General features: G+C 41.4%; 1 protein-coding gene across 1 annotated transcript in view; it reads right to left on the bottom strand.

Annotated features, from left to right (window-relative positions):
* The window catches only part of LOC116045006 (protein TANC2-like), an 87,463-nt gene extending 67,241 nt beyond the window's left edge, over positions 1 to 20,222 (bottom strand). Inside the window, exons 1-2 of the mRNA XM_031292500.2 lie at positions 19,907 to 20,222; positions 2,237 to 2,342 (exon numbers count right to left, since the gene is read on the bottom strand). Coding sequence (XP_031148360.1) covers positions 2,237 to 2,297 — 61 coding nt within the window. The 5' untranslated portion in view covers positions 2,298 to 2,342; positions 19,907 to 20,222. The remainder of the gene's footprint in view (positions 1 to 2,236; positions 2,343 to 19,906) is intronic.
* Positions 20,223 to 20,788: the final 566 nt, after the last annotated feature.

Raw genomic sequence — 20,788 nt, 5'->3', positions numbered from 1 at the left:
GGAGCTTCTGACGTGACTGTGTTTGTACAATCAGACTAGAGGCGATCTTTATCAGGGTTTCTGCAGGTTTCACCAAGTCAAATTCAAGACTTTTCAAGACCATTATGAATTAAATTTAGGACGTATATCACAACACCATAAAAAGAAAAGAACATGCAGTCACAAAATGAATTGCTTTCTTGCATAAAAGCAGTAGCCTTCAAATACACTGTTAGTAACTGACTTAAACTCAATCCCTAGTTTAGTCTTTTCCAAGCCAAGTATCCCTAAACTTGCACTTTCCCAAAGCCATCCGAAATAGACTCGTGCCAATAATACGAAAGCTGATTGGCTGCAATATAAGTTGCATGTTTGTCTCACTTGTAGTCGTAATACAGAGAATTATATTTGGACTACAAGAGAAAGAACTACAACACCATGGAATAAAAAACAACAACATTCTAAGCATTAGAGGTAGCGTTACATGGACGCAGAAAAATTAAGACCTGTTTAAAATTATTTAAGACCTAGAACACAACAGATATTTCAGACTTTTAGGCCTAAAATTGTAATCTTGAAATTTCAGACTTTTTTTTTACTTTTTAAGACCCCGCTTGTCCCTGAAGTTAACTGTTACACACAATCAGTGTTGGGAGTAATGCGTTACAAAAGTAACACACTTACAGTAATGTATTCCTTTTTGCTGTAACGCAGTAATATAACGCATTACTAATTACATTTCGGTAATATTATACCCGTTACAACGCAACATTTAGCGTTTTGTTTTTCTAAGAATTCACCAACACCACGAAACATTTCTTCACAGGAAAATAAAAAGCCGTGAGTATTATTTCCTGTTGCTGTTTTCGATGGTTGATATGACTGCAGAGACAGATACATTTGCGAGATGGACATTATTTTACATTATTATACACAAGGTGACATATCCAGAATGTACCCATACGCTAGATTAAACTCTTGCCGTATCCGGTCAGCAAAACAGCAAAAACGTCCTTCTTGCAAAGGAACGATTCGAGGGTTGTCTTCTGTTCCTCTTTTAGATAAAAAGCCAAGTCTATCTTGTTCATTGTAGCGGCCAAAGCCATTTCAAACCACTGGTGTTCATCCGTAGCCATCTTGCAATGTTTATTAATGACTTTGACGTCGCAGCGCTGTCGTCATCTGTTTAGCTCGCCTCTGGCCCACCTATATCAGATACACCGATGTGATTGGTGCAACTCGGCTACAAGGGCATAGTTACTGAGCATCATTACTCAATGCCAGTGTGACTCGCTGAGCAAATTCAAACTGTGCTCTCGTAAGAACAGCTATAAACATGTTGAATTAATGTTTAGGCTTGCTGCACGTAAAAACCATTGCATTTTATCAGCCGTGGAAATTAACTAGGCCGTACTTCAATACAACTGTAAGGTACTTTTATTTGAGTATTTTCAGTTTCTCCTACTTGCATATTGTACGTTTTACTTTTTTTTTTACTATTTTAATAACTTTAGTTAATTTGCATATTCATATTAATTATACAAAATATTATAAATAATCAATGATGTATTAAAGTGGATAAAGATGAGACTTTATTGATCCGGTGGTGAAATTCACAAACTACCTGTCAAGTCAAACTTCCGCTGTTATTTTGGTTTAAGTAACTTAAAAGTAATGCAAAAGTGGTGTAAAGCATTACAATTCAGAGACAGTAATATTGTAATATAACTAATTACTGTCAAATGACAGTAACTAGTAATCTATAATGTATTACATTTTGGAAGTAGTTTGCCCAACACTGCACACAATACAGTAACGTGAGTCATTTAAATTAGCTGGCTATACATTCGTCCACAGCAAATCCCACCAATCGGTCCCAAAACGTCTCAGTTAGAGAGGAAATGCTGTAAACATATTCTCTGTAAATCTTTACAATCATTCCCCGAAAGAATGAATCAGGCCTGCCTTGTTGCACCATCCAAATTTTCTTCTAAACTTGCCATTTTCAGCGTGTAGCTTGCTAGTTCCGAGTTTGTTGTTGTTTCCTGAAGCGAGGGGATTTTGAGGGAGAGTGGAAGGCGAGGGGCAAAGCCTGACAAGGTGCGTGAGGATGTCAGGCTTTATCCTGGAAATGTACAGTACTTTTTTCGATTAGTCTGGATCAAAGACTAATCCTTATTATATATAAACGCACAAGATGATAGGGTCCACAAGATAATATAATAACACTAATGTTATAACACGGAGAGGTACTGACCACTGTTGTTGTTCTTGCGGGGTTTGCCTCCCAGCAACATCTTCAGGCTGTTTCGGAACATGATAGCTCACGACGACAGAGGTCCCACACACACTGTCAACACTTCCTGGGGATGGAGAGAGAGAGAGAGAGAGAGAGAGAGAGAGAGAGAGAGAGAGAGAGAGCTATTAGAATTGATTACTTTCATTCCAGCTGACTAGTAACGTCCAATCATATCCATTCAGGTTAGAGCAGGGCGGTATGGAGAAAATCAAATATTACAATATTTTTGACCAAATTCACCGCGATAGTCGATATTGCGGCGATATTGTAGGACTGACTCGTGGTGCTTTCACAAATTATTAACACAATGAGAGTTCTGATAAATAATCATCAGTACCATGGATGCAATATCTAAATGGTGAAAGGCAAAACATAGAACAGTTAGAACAGTCTGGTAAGTTCAGAAAGTGACATCACTTTACTGTAATGCAGCCGTTAAAACCAGGAAAAGACAACACTTGGGTCATATCACAATATTACTATATCCAAAATTTAAGACAATATCTAGTCTCGTATTTCGACGCGCACGCACGCGCGCACACACGCGCGCGCACACACACACACACACACACACACACACACACACACACACACACACACACACGGGTGACTTTTGAACACACCCATCTTGCTGGCTGGTAATGTTGTTGCTAGGCAACCGTCTGCTGTTGCTTAGCGATCCATTAATGAGTATGCGTATTAGAATATAAACCCGTTTGCCTGCTGGTGTATGCTGCTGTGTGTGTGTGTGTGTGTGTGTGTGGTGTTTTAACTACACGCAACAAAGACTTCATATATGGCTTGGTGTAACAACAGCTGACCAAAATGTGATTTGATTGGAGAAACAATGAGCTGTCAAAAAAACATTTCAGTTAGACGGTATATCTAACACACACACACACACACACACACACACACACACACACAGAGTGATATTATTATGTATGTGTCTGTAACTGATATTCTATGCTGCTCTGTCTACTAGGGGGGTAAATCACACGTTTGATCGCAATATATTATATTTATGCTTTGGACAACAATACAACATTTACTGATATCACAAAGTCTGCAATGATACCCATTTAGATTTCGACCGATACGAGACGATACACAGGATCATTTAACACCATTAGTGAGAGTCATATTTATTTGCAAAAAACAACCAAAATATGATTTCACAATTTCATCACTAAGCTCTTCCAGACATTTCAATCAAAGACAAACTGCTCTTTCTAATGCTAAAGAATAAATATAAAGTGGGCATCTTCACAATATATATCGATATTTTCACTTTGCATCGATAATATTGGATTGTTGAGGATTTAATAGACATATCGATTAGAGGTCGACCGATAGTGGATTTTACCGATACCGATAGCTAGGTTGGGCCGTATTTGCCGATAACCGATTAATCGATCGATAGTATTTAGAATTGATACTGGATAAAAACAAACATGACACTCCAAGTAAAACAGTACTGAACTTTATTATAAAAAATAAAAAAAACTGTATTGAACCATGAAAACATGCTAAATGAAATAAATATATAAATATAAATATTGAAGTCAATAAAAGACATTCATTCAAACTGAAACAAAAAGTAATAAATAAATAAAAACCTCAACATGTAACTGTTTAACTGCACAGCAATGCTACACAAGCATGTGTGTTGTCTAAAACAGTTCTCCTACATATCTGGAGTCATCCAGTGCAAAAATAAACATAATGAGCATTATAATTCATATAAAGGACAAAGGCCGAAATGTATGCCAAATCTCAAAACACTGACGCCGTTCTTCTCTGTAGAACGGTAACAGACGATCTCTGACCTGGAAGGATCTATCTTTCCCACTTTATACCGGTACTCTTTGTTCTCGCTTGGATGCCCATATAAGGCGTAATGTGTGACGGACCTGCCTTCCCATTGGTTGAAAACATAAACAAAGGCATCATGGGAGATCCCCTTGTCGGTAGCACCTACTGTCTATGGGTAGCACGGAGTTAGCAGCAGAAATGACCGAAAACGTGATGAATTATGGACATCAAGTGGATAAATCTTGGATGTAACAGTTTGGATTTAATGCTCAACAACCCCAAAAAAAGGCACAAGTTCCAGGCTGGATAGAAAATCACCTGTAGAGGCTAGAAAGACACCAAAGACACCCCCGTGACGGCTAACTCGTTAGCTTTTAGCTGCAGCAATCAGTAAGTCTCTACGTTTAACTGTTATTAAATGATCTAAATATGAATCAGAGGTGCCGTTTGGGATCGTGGGCGATCCTTTAGGGTTCTGATTCTGACATTTGGGTCGGACTTGCGTTTATTTTTGTCAGTGTTTTAACCGCTTGAGGTAAGTTAGCCTACTACTAATGTTTAGTGTCATCTCCGCCTCGAAAGCAAACAAACATACTGTTGTGCTGTTCTTTCTCTACTAATGCAGAATCTATTCAACAAATTAATAACTTTATAATGATATGACAAAATGTACTGTATACATACCTTTTTGCTGTCGATGCTTTAAACGCGCATCTGATGTCAGCCTTCTCCGCACAGCATGTGCTCTCCGTGCAGCGTGCAGTAACACGTGTCGAAAATAAACAACACGAGGCATCAGTGATAGTTTTTATTTTGCCTCTGTAATGCATGATGCCAGCAGACCCTTCTCAGCTCTCGCGTACTGTGTAATGAATGACAGCGCGCGCTTCTCAGGCGCTCCAGCAACGGACGCAACCAGGAAAAACTATCGGTATGGATTTTTGCCGATAACGATAGTTCCACCAATCAACTATCGGTGCCGATTAATCTGCAAAACCGATGAATCGGTCGACCTCTAATATCGATCCAGACACCCCTACTGTCTACCTACTCGTCTGTTACATAGGCTGATATTAAAATGTTGAAACGATCAGTTTGAGTAGGGAGCAGATGGCAGATTAAAAGGACTACAGACACGGCATTGTTTCTGATTCACACAGGGAGATGTCACCCCACACGCACGCACACACACACACAGCATGCACGCGCGCACGTTCATTCCCAGGACTGGGGCACAAATGGGCATAAAAACACAGAATCCCGCTTCCACTATGGAAGCGGTTCCTACGCAACTGGTATCGGAATCGGATGAAATCATCAACACAATGGATCAAAGGCAAATAAAAGGTGTGATAAAATTCATAACTCAAATATAATGATTCAAAATAAAATGTGCCTAAGATTGAAATTTTATAGAAAAGCTGCAGCCGGAAAAAATAACCCAATCAGTGAAATTGGCGAAACCCCTTAACAAACAGACAGACAAACTAGAGATTGGCATGGTTTTATTTCAGTTAGCCTAATAGCTGGTTTGATTTGCATTGAGAGATGATTTGAAAAATATCTCTATGGGAATTTAACATAGGGGTGTACTTACTTATGCCCCCTGTATTTTAAAGCAGCCATATTATGTTCATTTTCAGGTTCATAATTGTATTTTAAGGTTGTACCAGAATAGGTTTACATGGTTTACTTTTCAAAAAACACCATATTTTTGTTGTACTGCACCGCTCTCTCTCACTGCTGCAGCTCCTCTTTTCAGCTGGTCTCTGTTTTAGCTACAGAGTGAGACCTCTTTTCTTCTTCTGTACTATCTTTGATTGCACTTGCGCATACGCAGTAGCTGAGATGTAGATCATGTCAGCTAGCTAGCTCCATAGACAGTAAAAGAAAGGCTGTTTCTACAACTTCGGTAAGGCAGGATTAGCTGGGAGACTTCTAAATGAGGGCGCACATGGAAGTAGTTCTTTTGTAGATTATGGTGAACTTGTGTGTGTTGTAGCAGTGCTTTGCTATTGAGAACGAGGTAGCATGCTAGTGTTAGCATTAGCGTTAGCATGCTAACTACGAGCTAATGGTTGCGGTTAGCCTGCTCGTTTCGGCTTGTGACGTAGAAAGCCGTGCCGATTTTGAACAGCTCACCCAGAGACTGAAGACAGGACACATTCAGAAACCGTATCTCACTCTAAACAGCATGGATGGATTTTTTTCAAAGTTTGTATGTGTGTGGAAGCACCAGAGACACAACATAACACCCCAAATCCCAGAAAAAGTGATTTTTTTCATAATATGGGCACTTTAAGGAAGAACATTTATTTTATTTATTTACGATACTTTATTCATTCACAAAGAAAATTGGTGTCCTTAAAGGTTGGATTTTTCCTCCTTTTTTAATTAAGGCATTAAGATCAATTTCCAAAAGATGATTTTTTAAATCCAATTTTTAGTCAACTTTAGCATGGGTTCATAAACGTATGCGTGCCACTGTAGGTGTTTGAAATGAATTACAAGAAATTCCTTCTGCTCATTGGTGCTCCCTCCAGCTGGTGGCGCCATGGTCTAAGAGTTAACATAAGGTCTTTTTATAGTGGTCTTGGCATGCCCCAAATCATGACAACAACACTCTGTTGTGCCTTGGACTTAAATGAAATGCTGTGTCATATATGAGCAAAATCCACTTCTACTGCAACCTTGTGCTGCTGGTTTGAGTCACACACACACACACACACACACACACACACACACACTTACGGGTCAGATAAGACATAGCTGTCAGTAAACATGACTTCATATCTGTGTTTAAACTTATTCCCGAAGAAAATAGTATCAAAACTCATTTAACAGAACAGATATTTATTCCCAGGACATCCTGTCTCTGCAGAAGATATCTCAATACTATCTAACTAATGTCAGAACAAGTCTAATTTCTGTCCGAGAAAGCTTCTAGTTGCAGCAGTTAGATGTCACCTCGTTCTTTAGATGTGACACACACACACAAGCCATATATGAAGTCTTTGTTGCATGTAGTTAAAACACCACACCCACACACACACACACACACACACACACACACACACACACACACACACACACACACACACACACACACACACACACACACACACAGCCACTGCTGTGTGTGTGTATAATGTGCATAATGTGTGTCAGTGTGCTAATCCTTGTTGACAAGTGAGCAGGAATGATGGGATTGACTAAGTCTAAAAACCAAGGCTGCATCCAGACACACACAGACACACACACCCACACACACAGACACACACACCCACACACACAGACACACACACACACACACACACACACACACACACACACACACACACACACACACACACACACACAACTGAACAGCAACACATACATTGATTTGACAGCACATGTCCGGAAAAGACAAATGTTTGCTTTTTATGTAAATGGACTGAAGACGAATTAGATAGAGGCTGGGACAATAGAGGAGAGAGAGAGAGAGAGAGAGAGAGAGAGAGAGAGAGAGAGAGAGAGAGGGTATATTAATACCCTTAATTAATAAAACCAAACAATAAAATCAAAACTAAAGAATATAAAGTTATTAATTAAAGTTGAAGTCATTTATTTTCTTGCTACTTTGGCGCATCAGAATAAGTCAAATGTCAAACACAACGCTGACATATCACCAGGGTTTGACATTAAGGCTTGTCCGGGACAAGTGTATTTTTTTGTAGGGCAAGTGAAAGAGAAATTTACTTGACCCACTGGACAAGTTAAAACTCAAACAAAATAAAATATCATGTTACTTCACGTTATGTGCCACTCATTACGTCTATGTTACCGATTTTATTTTACCGATTTGAAACGAATACATTAACTAACGTTAGACCCAGCCCGCTGTTCAGCTCATTCTCTGTAAGCGATGCAGCATGAAAGCACGGCGGAACCAGCAAGCCAGCCGGTGTTAGTTAGCTTGCTAACTCCGCCTTAACGTTACCCCGTCGCCACATCGTTCACAGACAACGAGCCGAATACAGTTGTCACTCGTGTTTATACTTTTACTACTTGTTGTTAGGATTGTTAAGTACGTTGTGGTTGAGTTAAATAAGAACTAAGTGGTGTTAAATATTGTTTTCTGTACCGCTGTCAAGGCTTCTCTTGCGAGGCTTTGCTAGTTCGAACGGAACATAGCATCCGGTCCGGCGTTTTCACAATAAAAGCATCCAGCCGTTTAGTTAGTTGGAGGCTTTAAAGCATATCATAGATAACAGGAAGTGCTGTCTACGGATGGGAGAAAATGTCTGAGAATCCCATATAATAAGTGTTTGAATCCTTTTTCTCTGCTTGCATTATTGGGAGTTTAAATGATATATAGCCATATTCTGACTATTGTTTATATTATGTTTGGTAATGTATATTACTGTTTAAGGAGGAATGAGTATACATGTTTGATTTAACCAGCACCTAGACTGAGCGTCTACCTATTATCTCCACAACAGCGATAGCAATGTGCTTGTGTGGATGAAGCTTTAAGTAAATCTGACTCTTTAACGACTGGCTCTCTGCCTTGTAGCGTTACTACTCCACTGCTCGTTTATCTGTCAGTTATTGTTGTAATTTTACCTGATGAAGGTCTAAGACCGAAACATATTTTCTAAATAAATAATTGCTTGCCCGGAGATGGATAGCTAGATATACTGAGGTAGACCCATGAGAGGCAGAAGAGAGGACAAGTAGAAAGACAGAAGATGGTTAACCTACAGCTGAGCCCAGCTGGCCTTTTCTCTCTGAGGGAGAAGAGGAGTAGACTAGCCTCCGATGCCTCCTGGGTGAGCCATATCCATCAGAGTGGATTCAATATCAGCTAATAATCAACTGTAAAGTAGCTACACCTTTTAAAGGATCCCTTGGTAATCAGCCTCTGCCGGGTAGAAAGTGAAATTGTAGAAAGGAAAAAAAAAAGTTAACACCAACATTTAGAGGCAAAATCCATGTCTACAAAATGATTTTAGATATAGTTTAAGTTCAAGTTCAAGTCACCACTACCTCTGGTGATACACTGCACACTGGCGTGCAACGTACTACTTTGTATTAAGGAGTCTGGAGATCCTTTTTTCTTGTTGAAGGGGAAATCTATTGTTGGGACACATTTGTTTCTACTGCATTTTATTAATGTTGATAGTGTTTGGATGCTTTCAACGGTTTGTTTGAATTCTGTATTAGCAAAACACAAAAAAAGAATTATAAAAGTGACTTTTGTGCATGGACAAATGAAACGTAAATGCACTTGTAGTGCCACAAAACGTTCATGTCAAGCCCTGTATCACCATATAGTAACGTTTTATGGCAAGTTAGCAAACAACTGCCCATTCATAGACAGCAGACGTGTGTTTTTGTCCACGTGTTTTTGTGTTTGTGTCTTTGACCCCCCCCACTGATTGTATGTCAAAAGTATGCATTATAAGCAACTGGAATTTTAACTTGTGTATGTATAACTTTCTTTCACACTAACGTATGAAACAAAAGGGGAAAAAAGCATAAATGTATGACCCGAACACAGGACATAACAAATCGTCAAACATACAAAATGAAGTAGAGATGTGTGAAATGAAGAATCTGACTCATGGCAGTCTGCAGCCGGTAAATGTGACTCAGCGCTGACATGAGAACCTCATTCATGTGACTGTTTGTCTGTGTGTGAAAGAGAGAGAGAGAGATACAGTAAGTGTGCTGTTCACTTCTCACACACACACACACACACACACACACACACACACACACACACACACACACACAATCTGTCACCAATTACTGCTCCATCCTCTAACTTTTTGTTTGTAACTTGATATGGTATTGACATTAAACAGAGAAATCTGTCTCCTGTCTACACAAAATCATCTGTTGAGTTTTTGATGGTTATTTGTTTGTGCATTTAGAACTTAATCACTGTGAAACATGACCATACATTAAGCCGCCTACACATGACAGGCGGCAAACCGCTTTGTGCTGGCCGCTCCATTGATTTCCTGTGGGGAGAGCTATGCGCTACCCCTGGCGTTGTGCGCCGCTCGGATTTGCCGCTTTGTGCTGCACTCAAAGTTCAAATTATTTCAACTTTGACCTAGTTGCCGCTGACCTTTCGAAAGCGCAACCAATGATGACCTACAGATAACAGCTGTCATTACCTAGCAACGGGAAATAGCTTCCTTGCCTCCCTTGATGACGAATACCTGAGCTGCGCTTTGCTCTCTGCGCTTTGCTCTGCGCCCTACCTAGCGGTGCACGGAGGGCAAATCGCTTATTGTGTGTAGGCGGCTTTAGGCTGAGCAGTGTATCATGCTTGGAGAAATTGGTCAGTCTCTGTTTGCACTTTGATTATTGAGAGAGTACTACTTTGATTATGGTTTACACTTAAAATAAGACTAAAGAAACGTAGTCATTCGGGTTTTTTGGTTTTGTTTTTTTGAGTAAACTAAAGTAGTTCAGGTAGAAGGTAGGGGTGCAAGATATATCGACACAATATCGTGATCGCAATATCACTGTGTGCAATATTATATCTAGGGGTGCAAGATATATCGACTCAATATCGTTATCGCAATATATCAAAATTGTTGCAATAAGTATGCAATATTTAGTCTATTTTGTGGAGTGCTCCGTCCCGTCCGTTGGCTGTGTGGCTTAGTCGTGTGTGTTTGATTTAGAGCTTGAAAGGCTATAATGATCATGTTTCATTGGCCAGTTACCGTGCCACTTGCACGTTAGTGCACGTCAGCGCACGGGTCCACTACGTGACAAACCCTATGGAGCGTACCACGTGTGCATATTTCGACAGAGTGACAGTGTAAGTGAAGAAATAGATAGAGACAACAAAACGGAACGAATCAGAGAAGCGAAAGAAAAGTTGTGTCCTGTTCTTTTTATTTATTTATTTTATACTGTCCAGCCAGTAAAACATGTCCTGTTCTGTAGACATGGTCCTTATTTATTTATTCATGTTGTACCACTCCAATATGAAATAAACCTTGTGTTCTAAGAAAACTTGTTTAATTTGTTATGAATCTATTTTGATGCGTTTTCCCGTAACGTTTGTAATTTTACATATGTTTAAAAATATCGAAATTAATATCGATATCGCAATATTAATAATCGATATCGCAATATCGCATTTTGTCAATATCGTACAACCCTATTAGAAGGTCATACACAGCTTCACTCACGCCGCAGTTATTGGGTCTGAAGAGGTTCGTTATACAGGACAGAAGCCAGTCCTTTCAGTTTGAGGCAAGAACCTTTCACAGTGCTCATTTTTCATTTTGTGACTTTCGATTGACTAAAATGCTATTTTTCCATTCATATTTCGTGTTAAAATCTCGTCTCGTTCTTGTGAAACCAATATCGTGTATCGTGTCGTGAGCTGAGTCTCTTGTCTAGAGCTGCACGATACGAGGAAAATATCTAATTGCGATTAGTTTGACTGATATTGCGATTGCGATTATTATTCTCATTTTCATTGAAAATTATTAAAATTAAAAGAAATTAAAATGATTACAGTGCGATTTTTGGCGAGGCTCTCATTTCTTTAGTCTGTACGATAGGATGTGTAGGCCGGGACGTCTCTGCAGCATCACAATACTTCATCCAGAATGGTTTGACACATATTTTAAACAAACCGGGAACTATATTCTCAGGCGGAAGAATATAGTACTTGGGCGGAATGATTTGCTTTGCAGCAAACCTGTCTGAGAATATAGTTCCCAGTTTGTTTACGGTTATAAGATGGCTGTGTCTCATGTTACGTTGTTTTTTGTACACGCTGTGACTATACAAATCACAACATGTAAATAGGAACATGGTGACGTTTTTGTCACTTAGTGGGAGCAGTAGGATTACTGGAACCATTTACCTGCATGTACTGTGATGGGCTGCTGCCTCTGGAGCTGTCAGACAGCCTTACAGAACGCACGGAGATGAGAAGGGTATGTATGGACTTCTCTAACTCTTGGGGTTACGGTGAATAAGCTAAATTCCCAATAAGTCGGCGTGTTCCTTTAAAACAGTAACGTTAATACAGCGTGTCGGTGGAATACAGCATCTCTATAATGTTAGCTTCTTGTCTCATCTGGGGTCTGATAAACAGTAAATTAACCTTGTTTGAACGTGTAGTGAACGTCGTGTGGATGGATGAAGAGTTATATTTGAATTTATATTATTAATGTTAAATTGCTAACATTAGATATTTACAAAGCTAAAAGACATTTAGCATTACAGAGATTAGTTTTGCTAGGGCGTAAACGAACGTTAGCTGACGTTAGCTTCTCTGTGTTGCCAGATCTCGCGAGAGTTCGGTCCTGAGACAGAAACAGGTCTCAAGGCTCTGACACACCAACCCGACGGCCGACCTTCAGCAGAAAAGGCAGTCGGACTGACTGCCTCCCCGAGTTGGTCAAAAAAGTGCCTCTGATCACACCGAACGACGCCGACTTGAGCGTACGTTCTGCCCGTGCGCGAGACGTAATACGTCTCCATAACAGCGGGGGCGCTAATCTGTATTGTCGCCCAAAAAATGACGAACGCGTCACATGGGTCTGGCTGCTCACGGATTTTACAACCGAGCATAATGGCGGCTCGTTCGGAATACGATCTCATATTTTACGAAGATAGTTCACCGAAATGTGTTTCTGAAAACTTTTTAAGCGAGAAATAGCCATGCTGAATCTGTCTTCATTTCAGACTTGACTTCAAGGTCAATTTAAAAGATTTTTGTCAGATTTTGAGAGGCGTCAGTCAGGCTCATCCCACTCGTCATTTCCAGATTAGCACTCCACCAATTAGATTGGCCATTGAGTCCGACTGCCCGCGAATAAAACGTGTTTTTCTTTAAAACAAGGTTGATTTTATACGGACTTCTAGCTTCTACAGGAGCAGAAACCTTCCTTTCACAACCTCGGAGATCATGGTCAGTCTACCTCAGATGGTTTAGACATTGTAACTGATAATCAGAATCGTTATGGAGAAAATGAATGGGATTTTACTTCCGGAACCACACTGTTGAGCTCAATGACGGTGCAGAGACTCCGAGGAAGAGCCGGAAAGGCTGGCCAATCAGAGCAGACTGGGCTTTTAGGGAGGCGGGCTTAAAGAGACAGGCACAGAGGTACGTAAATAAAAATATAAATACAGTTATCTTCAGACAGAGAGTATGAGAAAAATTATGTTTTTGAACAATAAAGCATGTAAACATGTTATTGTAGAATTGTCTGAAAATGAGCATATGAGACCTTTAACATTGGTATTGTGAGCATGTTAGCATGTTGATGTTACTGATGTTTACGCTAAATGCTGATGTAACATTTAGCTCAAAGCACCACTGTGCCTAAGTGCAGCCTCACAGAACCCCCCCCCCCAAGTATGGCTGTAAAAGGAAGTGAATGTGTAACTGTAAAGACTATAATCTGCAGTACTACCTTAGATATTACCAAACATACAAATTTCATTCAAATGATTCTACCTGTTCTACCTGCTCCCACATAAAATGTATCATCTGTGTGTGTTTGTGAAGCAGAGCAGACTTCTTTTTCTCCAGCAACTTCACTAGTTCCTCATTGAAATTCCCAGAAAATCCAAGGCTTGCTGGGAGATACTGTCCACCCTGCACACTGATTGCCCCCTCTCCCTCAATACCTCAGAGGGATTTCCCCTTTTAACAAACCACACACAGAGTTGCTGCTTACTATGACCAAAGGAAATGGCCAGTATCATACACACAACGTAGAAAGAACACACACACACACACACACACACAGGACTGTCACTGGTTTGTGTGACTGGGCTTGGTTGTGTGACGGTAGGTGTGTTTGTTATTAGCAATAGCTGAGTGCAGATGGCCTTGCTTTTATGTGTGCACACATGCACAATCAGACTCTTATCTCTCTTCCCCAAGCAATTGCTGACTTCCTGTAATCGCTCAGGACTACCCCAGTTTGCCCATATACAGGAAGGGAGAGAGTGTGTGTGTGTGTGTGTGTGTGTGTGTATCAAAAAAACTTTTACAAACAAAGGGCCAGCTGATATGCTCCCCTTTTACCCCTTTCTTCGTGCTGTAAACTTGTTTTCACTTTTACACTCTTCATTCAAAGCCTCATAAGGGCCACCTCACACTGGCGGCACCTAATGGCTGCGAGTGGAAATCACCACTGTGTTTCAGCCAGGATTGAATAACATTATCTGTTCCTCTTTTTATTATTATTATTATTATTATTATTATTATTATCTGTTTTTCATGAGCTAAATGCTGGAAAAATGTTACATATCACTTGGAACGGTGGTGATATCGCGCTGGAAATTCATATCTATGTTCCTCGCATAAAGACATAGAGTGGTTTTGATGGTGTCTCATGTTATAGCGTTTCATGACATGTTTGATCTATTAGACAGACAATATTGAACTTTAGCCAAACTTTAAAAAATAATAATCAAATCTTAATCGCAATATCTGGCAGAAAAATTGCAACTAGATTCTTTCCTTAAATCGTTCAGCCCTAGTACGCACTACACAATGGTGGACAGTGAAATACATGTAAGTGCACTCACGGAACTATATGAATTGAGACACAAAAAAAGAAGGATTTATTACAAAAAAGCAAATAAGATATAAAACCTCAATGTAATGCGATGTTGTGAAGCAGTATACTATTTCCAGTTGTGCCTGTAACCTTTAGCACTGCCACACTGGGAGCGTTCTCGCAGCGTGCATTACACTAGTGCATGGCCACTGGACTGCTTAAGGCAGGACTGCAAACTGCTGAAGGCCAGCTTCCAAAACCATGTGGCACACAAGACCCCATGATAGGTACATTAGCCTGTGCAATATGGAAAGCTCTAAAGATCATCAAGGACACCAGTCAGGTGGTCCACAATCTCTGTTCTCACTCTCGCCCTATGGAAAATGATACCACCGCATTAAATCATGCACTGCCCATTTCTGAGGCACTTTTATTCCCACAGGAAGTCAGAATGATGAACTGCACTCACACAGGCACTGCACATTAACACTATGGAATAATTTCTAGTATTTATCACACTATTTTGTGATAAAGATCCTATCACCTATTTTTAAACGCACTGGGGCCAAGATGGGGGTGAATCAGGTTTGGAAAAATGTATTTAAGGAGGGCTTTCACACCTGCCTTACTTAGGGCGTTTTCACATCTATGGGTAATTTGCTCTGGTCCGAATCAGTTGATGATTTGTAAACTTGGAGCGTTTTCCCCTTGGTTCGGTTTCGTTTCACACAGAGAAAAATCCAAGCGAATCAAAATGCATCACTACAAACCACACAAGAACGTTCACTCCTCTTATTGGTCAGATGTGTCTGGGGGCGGGAGCAAGAAAGTAAATACAGGAAGAAGGTCCTGTGTTCTGGACGCGAAATTGTTTTTTGCAGGATGGTAGGGGAAAAACCCACCCTACTCTCCCTCTGAATGGCTAGTACTCGTTGCCTGCTCTGGTGGGATTGGTTATGTTTAGGCAAGAGGAGTGGGATTGGTTATGGTTAGGGTAAGAATGTCAGGGTTAGCCAATCAGGGATGAGTTCCCTAATGAATATTCATGAGTCTTCCCCTACCATCCTGCAAAAAAAAAAAAAAAAAAAAAAAATTGCGTTCTGGACTAGTGCATATTTTTCACATCTCCATGGTCAAACCAGCTCATTTCATTAAAATGATTTTCAGACATCAGGAAAAGCATCAAAAAGGCTTGGAAAAATGAAAAAAAAAGTCAAACTTCAAAAAGAAACGTCAAAAAAAGTGTAAAAAAAAAAAATCAAACGCACTCGGATGCGCACCAAAAGCGACTAAACAAGCGGTATGCTTTCAAACGAACTCTGGAGCGGTTCATTTGTTGTGTGATCTGACTTCAAACCACCCCAACTGCTGGAAGAGCTGTGCACTTTTAGCCTAAACCAGCTGCTGTAGTCAGCTGCGCTGTGCTGTGATGATCAGGTCTACAGTCAACCCATGCAGTTGTCTCTCCATAGTAGGACTTGCAAAAGCGGCGTGTTGTCTGCTGGCTTTTCCTACTCTATTTGTTTACGACCGGGAGTTCTATTTCGTATAGGCTTCGCCATCTAAGGGCTGTCGCTATTGGGTTAATCCCTTCGCGCATGCGCAGTCGTGAATATTTCGTTTGCGCCCTGTGCTCCGCACGGGCCTCTCTTACGGCCGCAGATACTGTATATTACAGTGGCGCGACCAGAGATCTGCTCCCCCATTTTTTCTTCAGCGACGAGCTGTTTGAAGAACAGCGGTGTCCGTCGTGTACCGACCACCGACCAGCTACATCCTCCCGCTGGCCCTCCACTCGAGCCGCGAGGTGTGCCTTCAACCTCGTTCACCGCCACCGGCCACCGGCAGTTCTGCGGTTGTTTACCGCAGGAGGAAGTGAAGCGGCAGACGATGGCAGCCGAGCGGACAGTCGAGTAAGGTAAGGATACCACCAGCTGGGACACCCACACAGCCGGGAAGGGGACCTCTTTGGCGGGCACGAGTCCGCTGACTCAATCCCCCGATGACGGTTCCCTTGCCGGCTCTCCCTCCTCCCCGTTGGGAGGACTGGAGCTTCGGTAACTGTCTCCGTTCCAGGAGAGGGGCACCACACCAGCGGCTTTCTCCTCCGCAGTGGGCGGGCTCCCTACCCACCGCTAAGGTTCTTGTTCTCAACCTGCGTGAATGCCGAGTAGCATTCCCCTAACCCGGGAGATGGACAGCAGTCCCACCACGGCGGCAGAGCTTGGCCTCCATCCCGCTTCCGATGGCCCCTTTTTTCGGCCGACGGAAGCCCACACCGCTGTCTTCCCGAAACCAGGTCCGGGGGAAGGGGGGGGCGATACTCACTGCTGTGTAAACAGCCGACACACAGGCATGCGCGTGCTGCTTTCTCGGTCACGCTCTACCATAGGCTGTGATGACCGGGCACTCGCTTCTCACAGCGCGGTAAGGCTCAGCCATTTGTTGCTATGGCAACATACAACACACGGCTGTGGAGCAGGTTCAGGAGAGCAAAGGTGGATCTGTTCGCCTCACAAGAAAATACACAGTGCACACTGTGGTTTTTCTATGAACACACGGGACAACCCACCTCTCGGGGTCGACGCCTTTTCTCACCGACCATGGCCCAGGGCTCTCCTATATGCTTTTCCCCCGGTCCCTCTGATTCCTCGCCTCCTGGCACGTGTCCAGGAGGAGAGCCTATCGGTCATTATGGTGGCACCGGAACGCGCGAGCGCATCCTGGTTCCCTACCCTGGTTCAACTACTGGCGGGGTCCCCATGGCATCTGCCGTGGAAAGGGGACGCACTGTCGCAGCTGATCGGTGCAATATTCCACCCCCATTCCAGCCCTTAGAGGGTTACGCCTACACTCATAGAATCTGGAGTTACAATACATAACTATCTTTCCGTTGGAATATTCCTGCATATTAATTCTGAACAATCGAAGAGCAGTTTAGGAAATGCGTTCAAAGACACATCTGGCCAATGATGTGAATGTTGTCACGTGACTTGCGTTGCTGCACTTTGTTTCACCAACTCATCAACTGATTCGGACCAGAGCAAACAGTGTAGTGTGAAAAGGAACTCAAACAGCTGAAAAATGCTACAATGTATGAACCAAACTACATCTGTGAAAGCAGGTAAGAATATATTTATTTTGGAAACTGAATGTATTAAGTGTCAGAATTAAGGTTTAAGAATTTGAGGAGGGTTTTGAGCAAAAGGTGGCACTTGACAACCAAGTCCTCAGGTTTTTATATCTTCCTTTAATTAGCACTAGTGACGCTGTGTGAGTGATCGCATTAAACTAATGACTGACATGGTGGGTGGGTGGGGGGGGGGGGGGCTTTTAATCAGAGCAGAGTTAAACCCAGACTATGACCTACTATGAGTACAGGGTTAGGCAGATTAACATGGGATTACACCCATCTGCACCGCCACTGTCTAGGAAAAGAAGCCACGGGGTAGGGGGGTCTTTGTCAAAATATGACAAAGACACAACTTGGTCAGAGTGATCCACTTCTGTATGAACATGTTCAAAGTTTTCAGAAGAAACAATAGATAGATAGATAGATAGATAGATAGATAGATAGATACTGCTAACCAGGGCTGGGTTCAACTAATCAATTCTCCAATTAAAATCGTTATTTGTTTGAGTGATCTGATATAGATTAATAAAATCCTGAACACGACCATTTAGTATATGCCTTTTTTTTTTTTTTTTTTTACCATGGATGTATAACCCACCACACACTTTTTGGGGGTCAATTCTTCATATAAACATTAACATGGTGCGTTATAAAAAATATTTTAGGGCTGCTTCTTGCTTGTACAATTTCCAGCGCAGTTTTTCAGTTGATATTTTTATTTACAGCTAGTGTAATTATGTCCTGAAAAGACAAGACAGTAAAACACAGATGCAGATACATAGCTAGATAGCTAGATAGCTAGATAGATAGATAGAATGAACTCTTCCTGTGCAGCCACGACACACACACACTCAGAGCCAGCAGAATGATGTACATTAATAATGGACATAGTACTGTGAGAGATAATCCTGTCATTTACACACAATAAATGTCAGTTTTGTGCCAAAACAACTGTTAACCACCAGCTGGCTCAAACAGACGTCCAGCCCAGAACAAGCAATGGGCATTGTTAAATATGACGTAAATGTGGGAGAAAAACAGGGACAGAAATGAAAAGGGGAGACAGGTAGAGAAGAGCGGGAAAAGTCTCTCTCTCTCTCTCTCTCTCTCTCTCACACACACACACACACACACACATCCTCCTGAGGGTTATCTGTTCCAGTCTACAACCACACTAATTTTAGCCTGTATTGTTATGTATGTGCTACTTTTTCCACTCTTCAGTAGCTACAACCACAATGTTGTGCTGGTGTCTGGCTTACAAGCACTAGTGAAATCATCAGAAACAGGATCAGCTGCAGGTTGTAGGCCATTACACAGGGGTGCCTGTAACGCCATCAAGACAAGAGGGAAATGTGTTTCTGTGGTGTGTAAGGAGGATTTTAAAGTGATGTTTTATACTCTCACCACAATAACTAAAGTCAATATAAGATCACATCCAGTATAGTAAGGCTGTCCTCGACTAAAGAAATTCTTAGTCGACTAACACTTATATGATTTTGTGGATTAATCGATTAGTTGATGTAATCGACAGCTGTGCTCTTTGAGAGGTGGTTAAGACTAGAAAAGCACAATATAAATGTAGTTAATGAACCATCTGTAAAACTGACTTTCTCCACAATTAATCCTGCAAAAGCACCACTTTAAATCTTGTGTTTACCAGAAATGTGCTCATAAGTTTCTTGGAAATGAGTAATTAAGCATGAATAAGCATAAAAAATGCGTCATCAACTAAAGAAATCTTAGTCAACTAAGACCAAAACGACCGATTAGTCGACTAATCGACTAAGAGGTGGCAGCATAGGCACATTATGAATATAAAACAACAATAGACAGTTATATTTATAATAGGTCTGAAGATTATTAGGCTATTAGTATTAATATTCATATTATATTACACACATATATATATATATATATGGGCCTATATATAGTTATTGATTTCTTTATTATTGCTGTGCTGGTATGATGTGAGCCACACACACACACACACACACACACACACACAACACAATCTTACTACATTATCTCTCCTTCCCTCGCTGACACACACACACGCGCGCGCGCACACACACACACACACACACACACACACGTATACACACAAAAGCACGCGAAATACAATACACCTACCTTGGCTGTTTGTTTTCCCTTAAATCACCGGCGATAAGAAGAATGCCAGCCCCGCAGATAATAGGTCGGTCACGGCCGGGTTAATATCAAACCCCTCGGTGTGTGTACTCCTCCGTAAAATCCCCGGTAGAAACCAAACGAGGTGTTGTGCGTGAGGCGGATTCCCACCCTTTCTAATTCCCCATTCATTACCGGTTAGTAGTATCAGCGTATCAATACACGACTGGTGATATTACGAGCATTATTCTGCTTCCTCCGGTGAGCACGAGCTGACGTCTGAAGAGCTCCGGTTGCACGAGTCTCCTCTGGTCGGCGGGAGGTGATGCGTTATTCACGAGAGGGGCGTGGCCATTAAGCTCAATGTGCTGTCTGATAGAGAGAGAGTGTGTGTGTGTGTGTGTGTGTGTGTGTGTGTGTGTGTGTGTGTGTGTGTGTGTGTGTGTGTGTGTGTGTGTGTGTGTGTGTGTGTGTGTGTGTGTGTGTGTGTGTGCAACAGACAACAATCCCAGTCTACAGTTGAACCAGCAGCTGTCGCGATGAAGCGGTCATTAAATGAAGGAGGACATCTAGTGGTCAAATGAGAACCTAACCTAGAAACATCACAATCACAGCAAGAATATACTGTACAGCAGGGGTCCATTCTCTTAATACATCCATGCAGGGGTCACCAACCTTTCTGAAACTGAGAGCTACTTCATGGGTACTGAGTCATATGAAGGGCTACCAGTTTGAATAAAAAATTCTGAAATAACAAATTTGCTCAGTCTGCCTTTAGTTATATATGATTAATGATGATTAATGATGTCATCTATGTGAAGACACTGATCACGTTAATGATTTCTCATTATCAATAATTATCAACAATGACTTAACAAGGTGGGA

The sequence above is a fragment of the Sander lucioperca genome, chromosome 2 (genome assembly GCF_008315115.2).
Source record: "Sander lucioperca isolate FBNREF2018 chromosome 2, SLUC_FBN_1.2, whole genome shotgun sequence".
NCBI classification, from domain to species: domain Eukaryota; kingdom Metazoa; phylum Chordata; class Actinopteri; order Perciformes; family Percidae; genus Sander; species Sander lucioperca.
Note: the sequence above shows the minus strand (reverse complement) of the source record. Positions and strands in the feature narration are given on the sequence as shown.